The sequence below is a fragment of the Lissotriton helveticus genome, chromosome 5_1 (genome assembly GCF_964261635.1).
Source record: "Lissotriton helveticus chromosome 5_1, aLisHel1.1, whole genome shotgun sequence".
NCBI lineage: Eukaryota > Metazoa > Chordata > Amphibia > Caudata > Salamandridae > Lissotriton > Lissotriton helveticus.
In genome coordinates, this window is record NC_136065.1 from 1,908,404,793 (window position 1) to 1,908,427,469 (window position 22,677).

Sequence of the window (22,677 nt, forward strand, 5' to 3'; positions counted from 1 at the left end):
TGCACACTCTGTATGAGATTCTCTCTCCACTGAAGTAGAACCTTCCCTCTGAACCAACATACACAACCCCCCCCTCCTCCTCGGGGAACTTTGTATCCTTCTGTGCGCTCTAGCGCCTACAACGCCTGCCCAGCAAGTGCCTCATTGCCCCCAAAGACTGTGGCCAGATTTGTGTGCCTCCCCGCCCCCGGTGGTGAATTGTGACCAATTACGCGAGTCGCGAGGCGAGAGCAAGTTCACCGCGATCGTCAGCTGTGCCCCCTTCGCGACAGGCGCCTCTAGAGGGGAGCTCGGACGTCTCCGAGCCCCACCAGCGTAGAGCGCTTCCTGCGCCGACTGAAAGTGAGGTGGTGCGCCGGGGCGGGGAAAGGCCGGCCTTCGTTGGGCGGGACTAGCGTCTCTGCCACTCCCCAGTGACCCGGGAGCTGTGGGCGGGAACTACCCTGTATGCGGAAGTCGGAGGGAGGTCTGTGGAGCCCCTGAGAACCCCGTCGCTGACGAGAGAGGTGCTGTGCCCGACTGAATCATATCCCGATTGCAGCCGATGTGAGGTGGGCCCGTTTCGTCATATTGAATGCAGCGTTGTGAAGGAACTGTGAACCGGCATTCGTTTGACTGTGCGTGAGGATTGTGTGACCTCTCCGGCAGCCCGTTCGTCAGTCTAAAGACTTTGAACTGGTGCCGCCTGAGTTCTAGCGCTGTTAAAGCCCGTAGGCGCGCATAGACTTCACCGGCAAAGCAGAGATCCTATCCTGTGACAGCCAAGTGCAAATGAAGTATTCACTGTGTTTCCTTGCCTTTTAGATACACGCGCATACGCCCTGAATGATCCCTAAAGAGTCCCAAACCTTATTCTGTGCTCAGAGAAGCTGTATACATTGTCATTGAAATCAACACAAACTGTAAGAGTTATCTTTCCCATTTGAAACGTATTACAAATGTGATGTTCCTAAAGTATTTAATTGGTGGCAGCGATACCAGAAGAAACATGTGGTTATTTATTTAAATGAACCAGTATTTATTCTGATATTTATTGTGATATTTATTTGTGGTACTCATTCCTGAAGTTATTCTATTTATTGATGCTATTTATTCCGGACTTTAATTATAGAACTATTTATTACAGAATTGAAACCCAGAATTGTATGACCAAAAGGAATGTGTATGTGCTTTCCCAGTCAACCCTATTTACAACAGAGAACTTTTATATAGAGGAATCGTATTTTTCTACAGCAGTGGTGTGGTGTGGTGTCCTTTTTGGTGTGGCTGTGCAGGGAGTTATTATTGGGTCAAAGCCGGCTTAACACTACAGCCTTCACTTGCCTTGTCACTTGAGCCAAGCTACCCCCTTTGTGCTGGGCTTGCCCATCGCAGGTCCAACACACCCCGTATTAATTGGCCGCCTAGCAGAATCAGGAATAGCAGGAGTTGCTCTTGAATGGCTGAAAAACTTTATCAGCCACAGGAAGCAAGTCACGATACTAGGGAACTACTGCTCAGAGGAGAAAGCATTAAAAACAGGGGTACCGCAGGGCTCGAGTCTGAGCCCAGTACTGTTTAATCTGTACATGACCCCCCTGATAGAGCTTATTACATCCTTTCACATCAGCACTATATCTTATGCTGACGATACTCAGCTTATCCTCATATTGGACAGCAACACAACTAAGGCAGAGGAAAACCTGCGAGACTGTCCTACCGCTACATTTCACTGGATGAGAAAACACCATCTCAAATGCAACTTGGGCAAGACTGAAATCCTTCCATTTGGACAACAAAATCTTTTATCCCCCAAATCATGGTGGCCTCAAGATGCAGAAGTCCCCCAAACACCATTACTACAGCCCGCAACCTTGGGATTAGGTTTGATGAGGCTTTGTCATTCAGACAACAAGCAGGTACTGTGGCAGGGTCCTGCTTTAGCATAATCAAGGGCCTCAGAAGGTTCTTTGACCTCCTCCCTTTGACAGCCAGAAAGACGGTAGCGGTGGCTCTTATTACATGCCGTCAGGACTTCTGCAACAGTCTATATGCAGGCTCCAGCAAAGCAGTACTGCATAGACTGCAGATGGTCCAGAACGCCACCGCCCGCCTTGTGTTGAGATGGCCCAGGAGGTCGTCTGCATCAGCAGCACTTAAGATCTTGCACTGGCTGCCCATCCACAAGAGGGTGCTGTTCAAAATCTTAGTAATCACCTTCAGGGCCTATCACCAACTGGGTCCCACCTACCTGTCAAAAAGGTTTGGAAGATACGCGCCTTCTCGTTCACTCAGATCCTCCAACCTGAATTTGCTAGTGACTCCCAAATTTAGACTAGCTTCGAAAGGAGGAAAATACCTTGGAGTGCTAGGTGCCAGAGCCTGGAACAAACTCCACTCGCGTCAGATCCCGTCAGAGAACCTCTTCCGAAAGGCTTTAAAAACATGGATTTTTAAACTTACAGATACAGCCTGTTTAGCCATAGTTTAAACCCATCCCCAGAGACACCTGACACTATCCTACCAGGACCTCGCTGGCTCCCTAGTCTAACACCTCTTGGACACGAGTGATCAGCGCCAAGATGCTCCGTGGAGTGTAAGTCGCGCTTTATAAAAATAAAATTACATTACATTACAATATTACAGTCTGGGCTGTGGTTAGGAGGTGTAGGGCGTCTGAAACAATCCTAAAGCCTCATATGGAATGGAGTGATTTGAGATTAAAGAAAAAGCCACGAGTTCCAACGTGCCCCGGTTCCGGAAAAGGATAAGACCTTGAGGCTAAAAAGAAAATTAAAAGTGGGCATCAGATGTGATTGCGGGAGGGGGGTGGGAGGCGTAACGAGGCGCTTTGATGAGGGGAGAGGGGGTTGCATCGGCATAAGGGATGAGTGCCTAAGGCACAACATTGAATATTATAGTCTGGGCTGTGGTTGGGAGGTGTAGGGTGTCTGAAATAATCCTAAAGCCTCATATGGAATGGAGTGATTTGTGATTAAAGAAAAAGCCACGAGTTCCAACGTGCCCCCGTTCTGGAAAAGGATAAGACCTTGAGGCTAAAAAGACATTTAAAAGTGGGCATCAGATGTGAATGCGGGAGGGGGGTGGGGGGCGAGCCGCGGCGTCATGGCTCTGAAGAAAAGCAGATGGTCCTGTTTATGACCTGCTGAGCGCGTGAAGTGGCTGGCTCGGCATTGCTGGGGGTAGGGGGGGGTGGTGAGAGACAACAAAGCGCAGTAATCACCCTCATGCACTGTATGTAGTAATGCAAAGTCCCCAATTAACCTATTTCTAAAACATGCATTTTTCCATCGCGACTGTGGAATGGACGGGCTTTGACGTGGTTTTCGCTCACTCCGTAACTCCAAATTCGCCCGGTCATTCAATAGCCTTATCGGGCAGGCACTTACTGAAAACATGTCAATGGCCTAACGAGGCGCTTTGATGAGGGGAGAGGGGGTTGCATCGGCATGGGGGATGAGTGCCTAAGGCACGACATTGAATATTACAGTCTGTGCTGTGGTTGGGAGGTGTAGGGTGTCTGAAATAACGCTAAAGCCTCATATGGAATGGAGTGATTTGAGATTAAAGAAAAAGCCACGAGTTCCAACGTGCCCCGGTTCCGGAAAAGGATAAGACCTTGAGGCTAAAAAGAAATTTAAAAGTGGGCATCAGATGTGAATGCGGGAGGGGGTGGGGGGCGTTACGAGGCGCTTCGATGAGGGGAGAGGGGGTTGAATCGGCATGGGGGATGAGTGCCTAAGGCACGACATTGAATATTACAGTCTGGGCTGTGGTTGGGAGGTGTAGGGCTTCTGAAAAAATCCTAAAGCCTCATATGGAATGGAGTGATGCGAGATTAAAGAAAAAGCCACGAGTTCCAGCGTGCCCCGGTTCCGGAAAAGGATAAGACCTTGAGGCTAAAAAGAAATTTAAAAATGGGCATCAGATGTGAATGCGGGAGGGGGGTGGGGGGCGTTACGAGGCGATTCGATGAGGGGAGAGGGGGTTGCATCGGCATGGGGGATGAGTGCCTAAGGCACGACATTGAATATTACAGTCTGGGCTGTGGTTGGGAGGTGTAGGGCTTCTGAAAAAATCCTAAAGCCTCATATGGAATGGAGTGATGCGAGATTAAAGAAAAAGCCACGAGTTCCAGCGTGCCCCGGTTCTGGAAAAGGATAAGACCTTGAGGCTAAAAAGAAATGTAAAAGTGGCCATCAGATGTGAATGCGGGAGGGGGTGGGGGGCGAGCGTCATGGCTCTGAAAAAAAGCAGATGGTCCTGTTTATGACCTGCTGAGTGCGTGAAGTGGCTGGCTCGGCATTGCTGAGAGGGGGGGGGGGGCTGGTGAAGCGCGCGCCTGGCGAAGCGTCACGCTTCAGTAGTCAACATGCATTGGGAGGAATCTGGCTTGGAATCCTCTTGGTCAGCGAGTTTGTTTCAACTACATTACTCTCGTCTATTTATCCCTGCGGGATAGAATAGTCGAGACCTAAAAACGAGGGTAACGGCATATGTGAAAGGAGGTCTGAGCACTTTCTTTGCAGCACAGGATGCCTTGTCAGCCATACATCAGAAACTCGGAGCTGACGTAACTGAGAAAGTAGAAGGCTCTATGACGCAGAAACTGGAGAATGTGCTCAATCGAGCAAGCAATACTGCAGATACACTATTCCAGGAAGTGCTAGGCCACAAAGACAAAGCAGATTCTACAAGAAATTAACTAAATGTGCTCCAGTGTTTTAAATTTCTTTACTATCTCCCACTAAATATTGAAAAAAATATTCAAAAGGGGGATTACGATGTGGTCATTAATGATTATGAGAAAGCCAAGTCACTCTTTGGGAAAACTGAGGTCCAGGTATTTAACCCCTACCGCGTTTTCCCGCTGTGCGCTGAAAAAAAAATGGCTTGTTTATGACAAAGCCAGCTCGTCATCCGCGTAGCGCAGGTAACGCCCATGACGAGCTTGCTTTGTCATCAGCGCCGAAGGGGTTAATAAAGTTCATGCAGAAGTTGAAACCCGGATCGAAGCATTAAGACAGCGTCTGCTGGATAGGTTGCTAGAGACTTCATCCATGTCCCACGACTAGAAGCGTTATACAAGATATCTTTCAGATCTGCATGGAGTTGGAGACCCAGCCTGGCAGTGCATCAGTGCTCAGCACAAGTGGATTCTCCATCTAATGCACACCTGTAAAAATGGCTATACTAAGTAACAGAAAGGAAATCTAGTGCAGCATAGTCCAATGCTTGACCTGGACAGCGAAGGGCACCCTCCTCCGATAAGCCAAATCAACCAGATGGCTTCTCTGAAACGAGCAGCAGCTTTCATTCAGCTCGAGATGATGCTTGGGGAGGAGAGCAGTGCGCCCGAGCCAGCCGGAGCCGTGGACGTGCACATCGCCTGTCCGGGGGCGAGCACAGCGCGTGAAGTGAGGAGAGCAGTGCGCCAGAGTCATCAAGAGTGGTGAACGTGCACATAGACTGTCCGGGCGCGTGCAAAGCTCCTGCCCCCCTTCCCAACACAAACCGACAACAATAGATCTCGCCAAGGCATGCAGCACATGAGCTGCATCGCTAGGCGAGACCTAAAAAGAGCCTCAGCTATGGACTACATATCTTACTCCTCTATTTAATTACTGCTATCCTGGTCCGATAGTATTCTAATGCCCCCATTTAATAATAATTATAAAAATAAAAAATAAGAGTCTGACACCTTTCGGATACTGGCAAATAGCTCTACTAGATACAGTAGGGAAAATATTTGCACATAGTATTTTGGACAATCTCACGGACAGGGTGGTGGAGAAAATTCATCTCATAGAACAAGCAGGATTTAAAAAAAGAACATTCCAACTTGGATAACATTTGCATGCCGACATTAATAGAAGAAAAGTACACTTTATTTTGTAGGTCAAATGTATAGGTGGCATTTATAGATTTTTCTACAGCCTTTGATAAGGTAGTCTGGAAAATACTTTGGCAAAACTGCAAAAAATGGGAGTGCCCGCCCCCTGTTAACATTGGTTATTGCCTCGCACTCCCACACGTGGTACTAGGTGCTATTAGGAGGAGATCAGAGCCTATCTGTTGTAATACCCACAAAAACAAGCATTTACAATGCAATGGTCTCGGCATTATTAAAGGTAGAGCTATTGGCACTGCTCATGACTTTTTTGTAAATCATAAATAAATGGCATTGTCATTTACATTGCCAATAGCAGGGGTCTCAGCAGCGAGGCCGCATTTCTTGGTTTTGAGTTTTTGCGTTTCCCGCTCAGTTCCACTGCTATCCAGGATGTTGTCAGAGCGCTTTACATAAGAACCAGTTGCAAAACATAAGGACTTCGAATTACATGCGTTACATAAAAGATACAAACAGAAAAACTTGCAACTGTACAAGAAGTAAAGTCACATAAGGAGGAGATACAAACAGAAAGGAAAATTGCAAATGTACAAGTAGTAAAGTCACTCAAGGAAGAGATACGAATGGATATACTCTAAGAGTCACATAGGAATGGTAGATAATACAAAGGTCTACTGCATATACTAGTGATTAGAGTTCTCTATTATACATAAGGAAGGGATACAAATGGATCTACTCTAAGAGTCACATAGGAATGGTAGAGAGTACAAAGGTCTACTGCATATACTAGTGATTAGAGTATATATATATATATATATATATATATATACACACACATACACACATACACACACACAGTAGATTTTCTCAGGGAAAAAAAAACAAAACAAACAGAAAAGCAGAGTTCCATTTAGTGGGGTCAGAAGGGGGGATGCAGTCGCAGCACCAAGGGAGGGTGGGAGGGATACAAGGGTATGGAGAAAAGGCAAATCAGAAAAGGGAAGAAACATTTGAGGATCGTCAAGGGGGAAACGAGGGAAAAGGGTAAAAGACGAGGGAATGGACAAGATGGTGGGTAGGGGTCCAGAGAAAAGCGGCCGAGAGCAGCAGCAAAATGGCAGCCAGGACAAAAGCAAAAGTAAAGAAGTCCATGAGAGTCCGTGGCGGGAAGGGGACCATCTCCAAAAATGGCTGGATGCACAAAAGTCACCAAAGTCAAGAGTCCAATGAGGAACCCCGAGAGCCCTCTGGTTCGGGGCCCTTGGGAGAGAAGTGCTTGCACCTGGTGGTGGAGGGAGTCTGCAGGAGTTGGGTGCCGGGTGATTTGTGGCGAGTGTGTGCGCTGTAGCACTGGATTGCGTGCACGGTACTCACGAGCAGCAGGGGCGGCTTGACTCCTCCTCGCCGGCGGCCGGTGCCGCAGTCACCTGTTTCCGCCCGGGCCGGCCAGACCTTCATCCTTCGATGGATCACGGAAGGCGCCTCCTGCAGCGAGAGGGCCCAGGGGAGAGGTGTCTGGACGGGAGGTAATGCCCGGCGGTGGGGGGCCCTCGGGGTCCCTTCTTGTGATGTCTGCAGCCTGGACTACGCGTGTTGGAAAAGAAAGCAGGACGTTTCTGGGGCGGTGCTGCGAGGGCAGACAGTGTGGCTGTGGGAAGGGCCCGGGATCCACGCGGGGCAGCGGGTCGTTGTTGGCGTTAGTGCCCCTGGCGGCGCCCCCGCCAGCCACGGGCTTCGACATGCTGCCGCGGAGGCTCCGGTGGCGGCGTCATCGGGGGCTGAGGTCCGTTACTTCGGTTACATTTTGGGACCTACGGAAACTCAGGACCAGGGACCGAAGTACTGGGCCTTTTGGGGATCCTTATAAAGGCTACCAGTGTTTTATACTCCCAGGAATACATTTTGCACTCAACTATTGCTGCTAGGGGTGGGATGGAAGTTTTAGCTATAAATGCTTTCAATCTTTCTTTTTGCTCATAAATCGTTGCTGCTATTTAGTCGCTCTTTGTACAAAATTGGAATACAGCTTGCATTCAACTACTGCTGCTAGGGGAAGTGACATTTTATATCTAAATGGTTTCGACCTGTCTCCTAAAATAATCTGTACATAAATCTCCGCTGCTAAATGACTGCTCTTTGCACAAAATTGGTTTATCTACAAAGTTGCTTTTCTATCGAAGCTTAATATTAACAAATTGCATATGTACTTAACTCCATTTATTGGTTGCGGTAAAGGTTTTAATTATGTAATCGCAATTTGACTACTCCATTATAATGGTGGCTATCCCAAATTATATCCCGCTTCAGTGTCCTTATCCCCCTCTGGTATATCCTTGTACATTTCTCTTTGCTGCAAAAGGGAAATCTAGATTTGGTCATAAAGGTTCTCTCCTTTATAGAATTTGTCACAAACTTCTGCTATGTAGTAATGCTCTTAGTTTTATAACAAAACTAACATGAATGTTTTTATATTGAAGTTTTATAATAACATGGTTTATGTATTTCACTTAATTTATTCATTGCAGTAAAGAACAGAATATGTAACTAATTTGACTATTTCGTTATAATTTTTATATACTGTGTCAGACTCCTGTTGAGGACCTCATTTGAGGTCCTAATCTTAATAAACAAATTGAATTGCTTTGGTTCATTTTTACAGCGTTTAAACCAGAGCTAAGGATTCATAGGAATATCATCCCCAAACATTTATCAAACGCACGCTCCACACTGATGTGCAAGGCCCCTGAGGAGCACGAAGCAAACAGGAGTTGGACGTGAGAAGGCGAGGGTGAGACTGGCAGGCATGAAGAGGGGATGAAACCATGAAGGGGGTTGCTACAAATACAAGCGCAAGACTGCAGCAGAGGATTCCGAGAGCATGCGTGTATTCTGGTGTGTTTTTTAGCTTGCCATCGAGCTGGTAATGGCTTGATTCTATCTACACTGATTTCCGGGGGAGGGGGACCTTGAGAAACGTGGTACAGGAGCAGAGACACGTAAGATGCACATATGCTCTTAGGCATACTAAGCAAAACCAAAGGGGATGATGGACAGTGTTGAACATTGCAAGCAATCGCCCCCAGTCAACTGAATCAATCATCTTTCTTTAGCTCACTGCCACCCCAGTTCAGACATGGCCATATGCAAATCAGCTCTGACCCTGTGCCTCATGGGAACAGTCCAGCCCGAACTGCCTTGGACTGTTCCCATGAGGCACTGGGTTAAGACTGAGTTGCATATGGCTGGGTTCAAACTGGAATGGCATGGTGAGCAAAACACGATTTAATTGGGCCCAGATATCTGTACTGGGGTGAATGTATGACTTTGTTCTGCATTCTGTCTATCAACTGTTTTTGCATTTGTAACCCAGAGTGGGACGGGTATGCCCAGACGTGGGTCCCGTGCTCTCCATGCCACTGGAATCAAGCTAACCTGGCTGACTAGGGGTGAAACCCAGAAACCGGTCCTACGATGCTTCTTTCCAGTCCAGGGATGACCTGGCTTGGCAGTTCGGGCTAGACTGTACCTATGAGGAACAGGGTCAAGACTGATTTGCATATGGCTGGGTTCAAGCTGGAATGGCATGGGGAGCAAAAAACGATGGAATTAAGGCCCAGATCTCCGAACTGGGGTGAATGTAGGACATTGTTCTGCATTCTGTCCATCAACTGTTTTTGCCTTTGGCATACTAAGGAATGTCAGATGACAGAGTCACAGATAGTAATACATACATTAATGAACTACATGCCCTGAGGGACAGGTTACTGTTAATTAGGGGTGACAGAATGCCATGGAACTCCTTGGTAAAGCCCAGAATGAGTAGTTTCATAAGTTCTCAGTGTGACAGCTTCCAAACTATCAAACAGGGACAGCACAAAGTTCTACTATAGGCCAGACCCACTTCAACAGAAGCGGTGGCCCTGTTTTTTGTAGGGTGACCGCCCCCCTTGCTTTGTGTTTTTTCCCTCCTTTATCATCTGTTCCTGTGGTGAGGGTTTACATACGTACCTTGATCTTCCCTATTTACTAAAACGAACTACTTCCCCCTCCCCAACTTGTTTTGCACCCTTTCAGTCTTCTCTTGCCTCCCAACAGTCAACTGTGTCTATTTTACACCTTCCTTTTGCTTTGTCCTAGATTAACAGACCAATGGAAGTAGAGGGCTGAAGTAAAGAGCTATTCACATTTTCCTTCTCGCAACAGCATGGGCCAGCTTACAGCTCACTCCAGCCAATAGCTCCCTTCACTAACAGTGACAGCATGTTGCTCTTCTGCAGGAGGACCTCTCCCGTACGTAAGCACTTGACTCATTTCTTATTTTATTTGTTTTTGCTTTGATTCTATACACGCCGTGTTCTGTACGAACATGCACAGCACTTTTAGTTGGCAATCATATTACGTTTACGCGGTTAATGCATTGCATATGCTTGCAGACTAAGTAGGTTTAAAAATGGCAAGCTTGTGGGTGCCAGACTGCTTAGCTTTGGCAACTTGCAATTCCATTTGCAACACCAATAGCTCACACTTTCACTAATGCGAGACCTATTACATTACAAAGGCTAGTTTTATTTAGGTTCAGGAAATCCACCCAGAAAATGCCTGCACCAGTTGCATGTCAGTCCTTACACATGCCCCCCCCCCCCCCAATCATGTGGTTTCTGGTTTTACTTGGGTCACCATCCTGCATTGTTGCTTGCACCTTAATGCCTGCTGCCACACAATAGTCATTGCACACGGCCTGAGCACTACTGGCTTTGTCAAAGCTTGTTAATCGCCGATGGGAGCGTCAGAGGGGGCGACGCTGCAGTAGTGGCATGGTATTCCTACTCTGTCCTGGGGCTTGTTAATCATCGGTTTGGGCTCTGGAGCAGCTCGCCCCAGTACAGATCCGGCCTGCTATCTCTGGCTCTGCGGAAGTGATTTATATCAGAGCCTCTGCTTGACAGAGCGAGCAAGTGCTGTGGTGAGCTGTGTCCCTGTACGTAATATCACATACTAACTGTACAGGGGGTGCAGGAACCAAAAAGCTTTAGGTGTGAGCAGATAACTCAGGAGTTACCCTAGCTGTGTGCACGGGACCAGAGGGCTGCACGGACCTGTGCGAATACAGAACCCAAGACCTGCATTGAATGATGTACGCACATAACAGGAAACAAACAGAGCTGTTGACAAATTGGACCCAAGAGCTTTACTTAACTATGTGCAGTCTGAGAGCTACACTAAACAGTCTGTACAAAACATGCGAGCTTGCATGCAGTGTTATACACTGAACCGTGGTTATATCTGTGTTCATACCACACGAGCTGCCCTTGCAGAGCTGCAGCAACTGTCAATAGTCTGCACCATCCAAAAGCTACAGGAGCAGCCCTCAACTCTACAACTCATTGCTGCCGGATTTCTCCTTTGTATGCACCATCTGAGGTACAGAACTTTTTCATGTCCACTGAAAATTTGCTGATGTAAGGGTCAGTCTCTGGAAACAACTAGCGGGGAGTCTAGCAATGATGTCACAGAAACTGAAGTCTTGATCTTGTATTCATCAGTTTAATGGCAATGTGCCAATTTTATGGTCAAAGCCAATTTTATGGTCAAAGCCAAACGATAATTGCTGTACAGGATATATGAATGTGAATACATGCATACATGTAGGTATTCATATTTGCACCACATGTGCATATTATGAAATACTACACAGCTATCAAATCTAAATTAAACCTTGAATACTTTTCTAAACTCTGCACTCTCAAAGTTATAATTTCTAGTCTGAACTCAAGGGTATCTGAGAACTATTCACTTTTTCAATGACTTTAGCCATGTTGTATAGCAGCTGTGCAGCATATTTGTAAATTTTTTTTTTATGTAAATTTATGACGTGACCAGCTCCGACCGCTGGCACAGCACTTTTTTTTATATTTCAGCCGTGCTGTTGTGTAACATGGCTGAAAAACATCAACAAAGCCAATAACTCTTGCATAGGTTAAACATATTGGCTTTGACAGTGCTTATTAGGATTGGAATAAGCCGACATGAAACAGTAGTATACAACTAAATGCTATGTAGATGTTTCAAGGACTACCTACCCTACAGTGGCAGGCCACAATTAAAATACAATCTGCAACAGTTTGTTCAGGTATCCATTGAGCCTCAGCTGATCATCTCACGCCCTTAAACCAAGTACCAAACTCTGCACTTGCTTTCTGAGCAAGTTGGTGTTTTAAAGTGCTCGTTTTACGAAGCGTTGCATGCTTCAGGATAGGCGGGAGAAAAAAAAAACCTTTACATCTCACCTACATTAAGATTGTGTCCACGGAAATTTACATGAAATAATTTTCATAGGCAAGAAACTCGGCATAACTCCCTCTACAACCTTCAAGCCAGGATACCAAGGGTGCTAGACACACACGGATTAACCAGCCACGTGCTTCCAAACGTTTCCTGTGTGAAATCTGGCCTTAAACTAGATAATGTTAACAAGCAGAAGTAAATTCCATTTGTTTCCAAGGCAATACCATTTGTCAATAACTTGCATGCTTCATTTAGATGCACGCCACAGACTAGCTCGTGATGGCATGCAGCCCTTTACTAAAGCGGATTAAAGCCTCCCTTCAAATCCCAACATCAGAGTCCACTAGACAACACATCTGCCCACAGTTAAAAGTATTACTAGATCTCAAATACATGCATTCTACATGTGCTAGGGTCCCTTTTATTTAATAAATTACGGATAATCCATAACAACGCAGAGCCTGAGAACTGTCGGTGCTTATTTGCCTCGTCACTCCATGGTTAAGCAGAGAATCTTTCAAGCCATTTATGGAAACAGAGTGCTGGCAATCAGTTTCCCTCTTTAGATTGCTTTTTAAAGGGCAACATTATCAGTGTATCAATGTATACATTTATACCTACTCTATGTATGTTTCAGCTAAATAGACGCCACAACCTATTTTTTTCATGTGCAATATACTGTTAAAAGTGAAATACATGCATACCAGTCGAAGTACAGAATAGAATCTCAAAATGTCATTTAATTATTCACTTAAGTCAACCAGGTACTCTTGAACGACAAATCACCCAACAATTTTATAGTCACATACTAGTTAACAGGCACATTGGATTCTGAAAACAGGTTTATTGAATAAGAGTTTAATACATTACAAATAAAACAAAGCTCATATGCTTTTCGCCATAATGGTTAAATTAGCTAGCAGCACTCCCCATTTCTGTAGATTTATTTTATACCTGGATTAATAGAGCACAAAGTGTCCATCTGTTATTGTTCCCTCGTCTTGTTTCTTAAACTCTTCTACTGACCAGTGTGACTTCTCACCAAGGTATATCAAGTGGGGTAAGCTTCTGGTCAGGGTAAAACCAAAATGCTACAGTGCCACACATAGGGAGCCTCTCGCATCACTATCTAGTATTTTATCTTAGCAGTTAGCCTTTCTCTCCATTAATTGCAAAAACTGTGCTACTATACTGCACGTGTGCCATGTGATACTTGGACTTCTGAAATGCTTTATCAGATTGTGGAACTTTCCACAGGGTTGGATTCTGTGCCATGTTTTACTTTAGGATTACAGTCCTGTCATAATTGTTTCCAACCAACCCTCCAGCAAAGAGCCTCCCACTACAGATGTTGATGCTGTTTATTACATTAATGTAGCATGTCCTTAAAATTGTGAAAGGGCATTTTCACATGCTGTTCAGTTTAACTTGAGACGAGGACTGGCTACTCATTCCAGATGGAATCCTACGAACTGGAGCATTTAGAAGCCATGGACTTTAAGCTGGTCATCCTTTGCCAGTCCCACCTGCACAAAAAAAAAAAAAAAAAAAAAAAAAAAAAAAAAAAAAAAAGCACATCAACTTTAATATTTAGATTTCAATAACCACATCGCTACAAACTGTGTGTGTGTGTGGGGGGAGGGGGGGGGCTTACCTCAATGAGGAACTGGCATGCGTTCTTACGCTGGTCACCTTGAAGCTGGATTACCTCTCCGTATTCTGGGTGCTCAACCACAGTACCATTGCAAGCAAATTTCTGGAAAGAGATAAAAAAAAAAAAATTATGTCGGCAAGCTCCCAATTTTAGACCGAACAATTATATTGGGAGTAAAAATGCTAACAATTATATTAGGAGTAAAAATGCTAACATTAGTTAACGGGTACAAAACAAAAAATAACTTCACTGGGACTACAGTAGATCAGGATTGCTGATGGATGAACACAATCCTAATGTTCAGATACTGGACAAATAGAACTACTAGACTCCGGCCACGATTACAGTCAGCTTGAGTACAACGAGCAATAACCTGTATACTGCATGTTACAAGTGGTGTAGCAAGCCCCCAGCATAATTTATGCAGGTAATTAAAAAATTAACCTGGTCAAGAAATGCTGGGGGCGGGGCGCCATACACAGTTTGAAGCAAAAGGCACTAAAATCCACGCTACACTAAAAGAAACTGAAATTACTTGCTTTTGAGGCTGCTGCGTGTTGCGCATAATCTGCTTACTGTGGCATAAAAGGTTTGTTTTGATGATTCCAACCAGAAAAAGTTATCAAGACGCAGAGATGTGTTGCTGCTCTGTGTTCGGATTGACCGACAGGCCACATTCGTTGCTTACCGCTTTGGGTGCTAAACTGGTACTGAAGTGAAGCCTATTCTTAGGCAATGTTTAAAAGTATGTAAAAACTGTTATACTAGCACGAAATGCCCCGCACAAACTACGTTTTCTTGCTGCATAATGTATCAACCCCGACTATTTGGTTCTCCGCGATGCATAATTCAAGTGGTTCCGATTATACACCATTACTAGGGTTGTAACTAAGCCAGTTATCGATCCCACCAGTGACCATATATCTAGTACAATAAATATCACACCACCGTTCCTGTTTTGAGGAATGTAACCTATAAGAAATGTCGTTTACACATAAAGGAATATAGTCTTGACAATGTGCATCATTCATGTGATTGGAACTCTACCTCTAAAAATAAAAGTGGAGATTAAGGGCAACCAATTGGGTAGCTGAACTAACCAGGTCTTTGGACATGTCAAATCTTGATCAACCCAAACCAGGCTATTCACACCCCCCAATCACCAGTGTGCTGTTAAATAGAAGTTTTACTCAAATTACTTTCAAAAAGCACTACTTCGTACACTCTAGAGCTCCATTTACAAACACCACATACCTTTTTAAAGGCCTTGACTAACTTCTTTTTATCGTAATCATCTGCAATCCCTTGTACGGTTGTGAGGGTCTTTCTGCCGTTTCTCTGTTGGATCCTTATATGAATAGAATCCTCTGTCCCTGCTGGGAGCCAGGCATCACTTTTAGTTGCATCAGCAAAGGGGTCTGAAACACAAAACAATAAATAAGCAAGCTTCCCATTACATGTTCTACGAGACAATGTTGCAAAATAAGTCTTGCAAACACAACATACAGTAAACCAATTGATCACTGCTGGGCTTGGAACAAAAAAAAGAATAGTGATCATGCTGATCAAGAGATAGATGGAGGCTGCTTGCAATCACTAACCAAGTATAATTGGATATACGCCATTGCATACTTGTGCAAGAAGCTCAAACGTCACCGTTTTGAGGCCACCATTCACTGCATAGCTAACGCCAGTAAGCCGGGCTATGTCGGAGCCAAGCAATGCTCAACAAGTCAATCGGTTCAGTTCTACAGAGCACACAAACTGCCTACAGTGATAGGATTCTGTTGTTTACATCCGAGATTGTTAAATAAAGGATAAGAACTCAATTTAATTAGACCACAAAAACATATTTTTTACCCTTTACATTCTAAACAAAAAAAAAAACTATTTCTAGGACAGAATATGACTAACGGCATCAAATAATTTACAGTTAACCGCTGCGAAATGGCAGCTACTAGAGAATGCCTGTATCAAAATGGTAGCTTTACCCTCAGGGTGGAGGCGTCCCAGTTAAAGTGACGAGCAATGCCCCTCGCGCACATAGACGTTACCACTACGGACGAACCCCAAAGCTAGACTATGCTAACAGAAAATAAATACTAGGACTACCAGTCATCCATTTTAAACCCACAAAATTGGGCAGCAACACCACACCGAAAACTGGTAGTCACCCCGTGACTAGTACTTGGCAGTTGGGCACGTCGAAATACTAACTCTAAACATGCAACGTTAGACCATCAAGAGTCCTCAAGCAACCATGTGTAAACAAGCATTGGTAAATGCATTAGGCTTCCCCTAAGTGGAATAATAATCTGTTTTTTAGGTCTCAGCAGTCGAAAGCAGCGCATGCTCAGCTCTCAGCATTCGAGCTTCTTGAAATCAATAGATTCCGAAGCTCTTGGAAACGGAGTTGAAGCCCCGCCCATCTTTTTGATTGGCCAGCCTCATCTTCAATGCAAAACGCTGGCTTCTGATTGTAAAGGAGGCTTTAGTCTCTCCTTGTCTTCTTTTGGCCACGACCACCGGGATTTGATCTTTTACCAAAGGCGTGACACTCTCCCTCATTAGGTGGTACGCACTTTATTTTGTTCAGCTTGTGATGGTCTATTGTGGTACTGGAATTTTTCGCAGACTGTTCCTTGAAAGTTGATGATCATAATGGAAAAAGAACGAGTGTTTTTTCTTTCAAATCAAACGGTCACTGTTTTTTGCTCCCACGTGTGGTCCTCATTTAAGACCATCTTGGTACGCTGTGACGAGAGAAGGAATGCAGATGTAGACACATCTGTCCGAGAGGAGGGACGTCAAATGTGGCATCAAGGCTGAGAGAGAAGGGGAACCGACACAGTTGAAAAGTAAACTAAGAATGGGAGGGGCCGTGGGACCAGATTATTTCTTGTCGGACCTTTAAACCTAGCGCTGCTGATGCCCGAGGTGAAGAAAAGGTGTAGATCGGTACTTAGCTGCTTCTGCCTGGTTGAGCTCGCTGGCTTCACGCAGGGGCACAGGCCCTGCTTTTTCTGCCACCGCCGTCGGTGCCTGGTGAGCCGGGGGAGGGATGATGCGCTCCGGGCTGACTGCCCACGGTCCTTTCCCCCAGTGCTGCAGCTGCTCATCCGAACTTGTGGCCTTGCCCCGGTGCTAATGCGCTCCCCTGGAGAAGGATGAAACAGTCCTGGGGCTCCGGTTGTCTGAGCAACAAGGGAGACCCCGCCCGTGGCGGAGGGAAACAGACACCAGCGGCAAGTTTAGGGATGGATGTCGAGGCAAATGAGTGCAGGGGTGAGGGCGGTTTAATTTCGATGGGTATTTCATATGCCATAAGTGCAGTGCTTTAACCCCTCCCCTGCTGGTGACAGAACCGCTCCGTCATCAGACACGGCCGCGCTGTGCACGGAGCGGTTCCGTCACGGCCCGCTCTGAGCGCCTGCGATTCCGCGCTGAAGGTTCTTAAGAGCGGGCGGGGCCGGGACTGCGCAGTCATAAGCACAGCGCAACCACGTCTCGTGACGGAGCGGTTCCGTCACGAGTACGCGAGCGCCGTGCGGCCACCCCACCCCCTTAGCGCTGCGGTGGAATTGCCGCCGCAGCGAAGGGGTTAACAAGGTGCTTCACTTTGATCTTAGTTATGTGAAAACCCGGTAAAGAGCCCAGAATATGTGTGACATCAAGGCCAGGCACAGAATCGAGATCATTTATTGAAATAACAGGACAGATATGTAAGGGCTAAGTGCGACGATGAGTACAAACACAAAGGTGCTGCCTAAGCAATAAAATAATCTTGCCCATTGTGGTCACCCCTTCAGGAGACAAGATACAACTTTGAAAATCGGGTACAGCAGTGAGCAAATGCAGAAGATAAGTACAACATAGATTGTGTACTGGAAAAATGTAGTGTTTTTACAGGGCATTTAAGACCCATAGTGCAGAGAAAATAAGACAGTTAAGTACTTTGCGGATTTCAAGATCCTGGAAGAGACCTTTAACAAAGATACTGTAGTAACCAAGTGCCCGATAACATTTCTTATTAATGAAGAAACAGAGAAGAGGTTTTCTGTATCAACAATTAAGAACATATTAGAAATGTTAAAAACACACAGGGGTAGCTGGATTAGATAATGTATCTGCTGTAATAATAGCGAAGATCACCTGGTGGTCCAGCTAGCTTCATATCCTTTTTCATGAAATCTTCCTGACAGGAAAATTTCCGGATAGTTGGAAATGACGGTAATTAAACCCATAAACAAACAAGCATTGAAAATGCAACAGGTTTCGCCTTTTATAAAAGTTAAAGCCACATGCTTTGCTATACAATACCATTATCAAAGCAAATGGCTTTAACTTAATCATTTCAATGCTTGTTTTAAGTTGTAGTTTGCTGAATAGTTGTACAATATAAGTTACAGAGAGTCTTCTGTTGGTCTTATGACTAGTTTATGCACAAAAAGTCCATATATTGTGCTGTTACTAGTGGTACAATACCGGTTAGTAATAATACTTTGAAAAATTAAAGAGGGAAAATTGATTTGATGTTATAGCAATATCGTGTTTAGAGGAGTTCCGATAACTTATGGGGCCAGTGCACCATTGAAATAATGGCCCTAGTGCCTGCAATGTAACTGCACTTGTGACGGCTTATTTAGTAGTTAAATATAGCAATATTTGGCGTTTAGAGGGGTTGGCATAACTTTTGGTCCAGTACCACCATTACAATCTTGGCCATAGTGCCTGCAATGTAACTGCACTTGTTACTGCTTGTTTAGTACTAAAATGTAGCAATATTCTGCATTTAGTGGGGCCACTAGAGCTTTTGGTACTGGTGCCACTGCACTACTCAAATCAAGTCCCTTTTATCTAACTGCAAGGTAACTGCAATTGTGACTTTCCGTTTAGTAGCAGAACATAGCATAGTTCCTGTACATAAACTTTTGTTTTTTAACTGCAATGTTGATTACACTTTTTAGAATTTGATCCTAATGACCAAATAAATTAAGTTGAAATAATCAATCTGATAATACCTACAAAGGTCAAAGAAAAGTACTGAGGCATGAACAAGAAATGCCACTAACATTCTAAGGCTAAAGCATCTGCTATACACAACTAAGTAATAAAAAGCAAGCATTCCAGCATATGGTTAGAAGCGATCTGCCTTTTCCGTAGGTAGAGCTCTTCTCTGGACAGTAAAGTGGGCTTAAACAGTGAACAGCTTTACAGTCCTGCCAAGTAGCACACATCAGGTGTTAGTCTAACGCATTTCAGTGTGGTAATCCGCAACACCGCACTGAAATGCAAAATCACATTTTATATCGCCTTCTCTGCTAACAAGCAAGAGCGGCGCTTTAATGCATGACTGACCTACAGTCTGGCAGAACGCGGTGCTCCCGGCAGGCTAAAGATCTGCCCGTTGCTGTACTCCGCTTGCTACAATGTTTCCATAGTAGTCAGACACACCGGGCCCGAGTTGACATGCGCATAACTGCCGAAAATCTCACAGGCGTCAGTGTCATGCCTTGATTACTAGTGAATGCTTCAAAGACACACGCTAAGGCAGGGGACGAGTCACAGGTCGGGCAGTTATGCAGAGCTCAACTGCCACTTGCGAGCGGGCGGCATTTCAATCAAAGGTTTTGGCTCCACTTTAGGCAGCGCCGTAATTCTGAACTGCGCCCCAGCTTCGAGCTATTCGAACCGGTCCTGGTGGGGGATCTTGAGAAATGGATTGATTCCCAGGGACGCACGGCATCTAGGACACAATTATGTTGGTCAACAGCCTGCTACGTGCTAGGCAAAGCGGAGAGCGACTCAAAGTAGCATGATGGGAACCCGCCTGGCGACTCAACCCATAACCTCAGGCCTACCTGCGGCTTACCAGAGTCAGGCAGGCCTACTGAGTCACACCTGTGCAGCAGTATAGGGGCTGTCTAAGCTTTTCACGTTGCGGGAGCAGATCCCAGCTCGCTGCCGCAGCACAGGCTGCCGGACTCAGCTGCCACAATAAATCAATCATTCATCTTCAGGATCAGTACGCGAGTGCCAGTAGGTTTTAAAGTAAACACTTCTTGCCTTATGTATTTTTTAGACTACTTTTACAGCCTGCTGCATAACACACACTGGTGCAAGTACTCTTAGATAGCTGGGCTTCTTAATGCTCTCTCTCTCAAAAAGTATATATTTGAAATAAAATGGTATACAGCAGAGTTGTGACCCCAAGGCTATATGTACCTTAACTTGGACGCTCATGACAGTGGAGTAGTGTGGCTCCCAGGTTAGAGGCGGCAGGGCCGAGAGCAGAAGTCGGCCCGGGACCAGGGTTCAATTCTCGACGCGGCAGGGTCGTGGACCTTGGTCAGCAGACTCGATAATTCTCGCTTCGGTGCTTACTCTAATCAGGGGTTCCACTCGGCAACTCTGGGCATTAGCTTGCCTAATCTCCACAACGGCCCCACCAATTCCGGGGATGCCTGGCTCCACCTTGGGGACTCCCAGCAAGGGACCATCCCACAGGGAAAGCCAGGACGGGTTCCCCAGAGTTATACAGCGCCGGGACGCCCCCGTTGCTGGGGCAGCTGTGCGCTTTACAAGTATACTACATTTACATGACGAGCTCAGCTCGTCATGGAGTTTCCATTGATTTCAATGGAAATTGCATGAAGAGCCGCCAAGTGCCTTAGCATCCAAGTGGTTAATGAGCCTCTTCTCCGGAGGTTTGCCTGCGACCCCATGCTTAATTGTGTTCTAATGATAATTGCTTAGACTAGCCATGCAACGTAGCTTTAGCCTCAGATCGTTAATAAATAACGGGCAGCGCCGCACACCCTGCGGTTATCAACAAATTGATTTTTAATCAAACTGATCAGTGTGTCTTTTTAATATAAAAGAGTCTGCAGAGGTGTTGTGACCTCTAGGCTACGTGTGTTCTCTTCAATTTCCAGTGCTTTGCAGCCGTTTTAAAATCTTTTTACAGTTTCTCATTGCTCAAATGGGTGTAATTTCTGATATTTATGTTCCCTTGTTTTCATTACTTGATTTTCCTTTTAAAAATAGTGTCACTCAGTGGTTGAAATGGTACTCATAATTACACTGACATGAAATCGTCAGCACATAGCAATCTGAAACCTTGGCAGCTACCGCTTTGGTAGAAGTATTGTAAATGTGTGCAGCAAAGGGGAAGTTAAGATCACAACAACAAAAATGTTTGTGATGTAATAAGTACTCCCTTTTAAGATATATGAAATACATGCGATTGCACAAGGAGGCCAAAACTAAAAATAAATTAATAACAATAAATACCAACCATTAGTTACATTAGTGTGCCACTGCGCCCAGCTATGCAGCAAACTAGTGCCATCGTCAAAACACCGGTAACAACCAAAGAGGAACGCCATTTTAAAGGGCGTATTTACAATTATTAACGAACCGCTGGTCTCTTACGCACCATGAATCAGCACTATTACTGAATAAAACAAAACTATGTCATATCTATAAACACAACAGAAACCTACAGTATAATTGAAAAAAATTATCTTACACGTATACGAGCACACAAAAACCCTCCTCTATTAGAAATATTTCTCACCGAACGACTGGAGGTTCTGGATACCGGACATACGATATGCTTCTTTTTCCTTGATGGAAACTGGCGGCCGAGTACCGGGCGGATGGTTGTAGTCGGTTTGGGGAGAGTCGAACAAACGATAATTCAACAACAGCTCAGAAAGGACAAAAGATGTTTTATAAAATGGCCGGCGCTCGAGTAGTTATATATAGTTGCGTGTCTTCGTCATCACGTAATTGTGATGCGATTGACGAAATGTGTGCGTCACTGCGGTGGCCTTGTTAGGGCCAGGCCAAACTGTTGATCATCCGTAAGAACGTCGAGGCAGACGAAAAGACTGAAACCCGATGAGCTTTCGCCTGATCCTTGCATGGTCTCCGCGAAGGACATAAATCGATGAAATAGTCACGTGAACATGTAGACGCAATGGCGCATTATTAACCTCGCCTACAGGAAGTAGACGTGGTGACTCATATTGAGGTCATTAGTTTCCAATTATTGTTCTCTGTTGTTTACGACGTGAAAGTCAATAAATAGCGACGAGACATTAAACGTTGAACTTATTAAAAATCGATGTATTTAACCTTAAGTTAACATCAGTTAATATATTTTACGAGATCACGATTTTTCTGTTGCATTTTAATCTGCAGTACTAGCGCCGACACTCCTTTGGGAGGGATATGTTGGCCTATACGAGCAAAGTTAACACTACATGAGTTCCCGTTGTACATATTTCCGTTGTTCAATTTTATAAGGTAAGGGAGTGTGCTTTGCTTATACCATGTTAATAATGCTTGTCATGTACTTTGTTAACATTGTATGTTAATGAAACGTAAGGTATACGTGCTGTTTCTTTAAGAATGGCGTTTGGTTTCCTGCTGTGCAGAGTCCTTATTTTATGTACGCGAGGTCGCGAACAACAACACTATCGAAGTAACATCCTGTGCCCTAGATACTTTTGTTAACTCCTCCACCCCCCATCTTCCGTTCAGTATAAGCATTTTTCCGTGATACACCCATTGTTCAAAATAATTTTTATCACAAATTTGTATTACGAAGTAAAACCTTGGTTTAGGGGCGGGCCTCTCCCGCTAAACCTGCTTTTTCTACTACTCCACCGAGTCGAGATCCTCTGTTTTTCCTTCGGTTCCGTCTGGTGGCGCTGTTGATAGTAATCTTGGCCCAGCTCTTCCGCCACAAAACTGCTTGGTGATGGTGGTGGTTGCCCCTTTCTGTTGACGGTGTGGCGGCCACCGTTCCTTTCGCTGCGTATGTCTGCAATGCGGGGTGGCTGGCGGACTGTCTACCATGATGTAAATGACCCGTTAG

The 22,677-nt window shown here is 45.1% G+C and overlaps 2 protein-coding genes and 1 pseudogene across 2 annotated transcripts in view; 1 reads left to right on the top strand and 2 right to left on the bottom strand.

Annotated features, from left to right (window-relative positions):
- The window catches only part of LOC144752825 (exocyst complex component 2 pseudogene), a 29,640-nt pseudogene extending 24,224 nt beyond the window's left edge, over nt 1–5,416 (top strand).
- LOC144752824 (uncharacterized) overlaps nt 1–22,677 on the bottom strand; it is a 142,414-nt gene that overhangs the window by 89,450 nt on the left and 30,287 nt on the right. The window lies entirely within an intron of this gene.
- Nucleotides 12,961–22,485, bottom strand: EIF1 (eukaryotic translation initiation factor 1). Its single transcript, XM_078645453.1, has 4 exons — nt 21,370–22,485; nt 15,045–15,208; nt 13,791–13,892; nt 12,961–13,662 (listed from the first exon to the last, which is right to left on the bottom strand). Exons 1-4 carry the CDS (start codon nt 21,398–21,400, stop codon nt 13,618–13,620), a joined length of 342 nt encoding a protein of 113 aa, XP_078501579.1. The 5' UTR covers nt 21,401–22,485; the 3' UTR covers nt 12,961–13,617.

Excerpts from the sequence above, each read along its gene's own strand:
- EIF1 (XM_078645453.1), bottom strand. The coding sequence starts at position 21,400 with ATGTCCGGTATCCAGAACCTCCAGTCGTTCG. Across the intron at positions 15,209-21,369 it reads CCAGAACCTCCAGTCGTTCG|ACCCCTTTGCTGATGCAACT; the intron begins GTGAGAAATATT and ends TTTGTGTTTCAG. Across the intron at positions 13,663-13,790 it reads CATGCCAGTTCCTCATTGAG|GTGGGACTGGCAAAGGATGA; the intron begins GTAAGCCCCCCC and ends TTTTTTGTGCAG.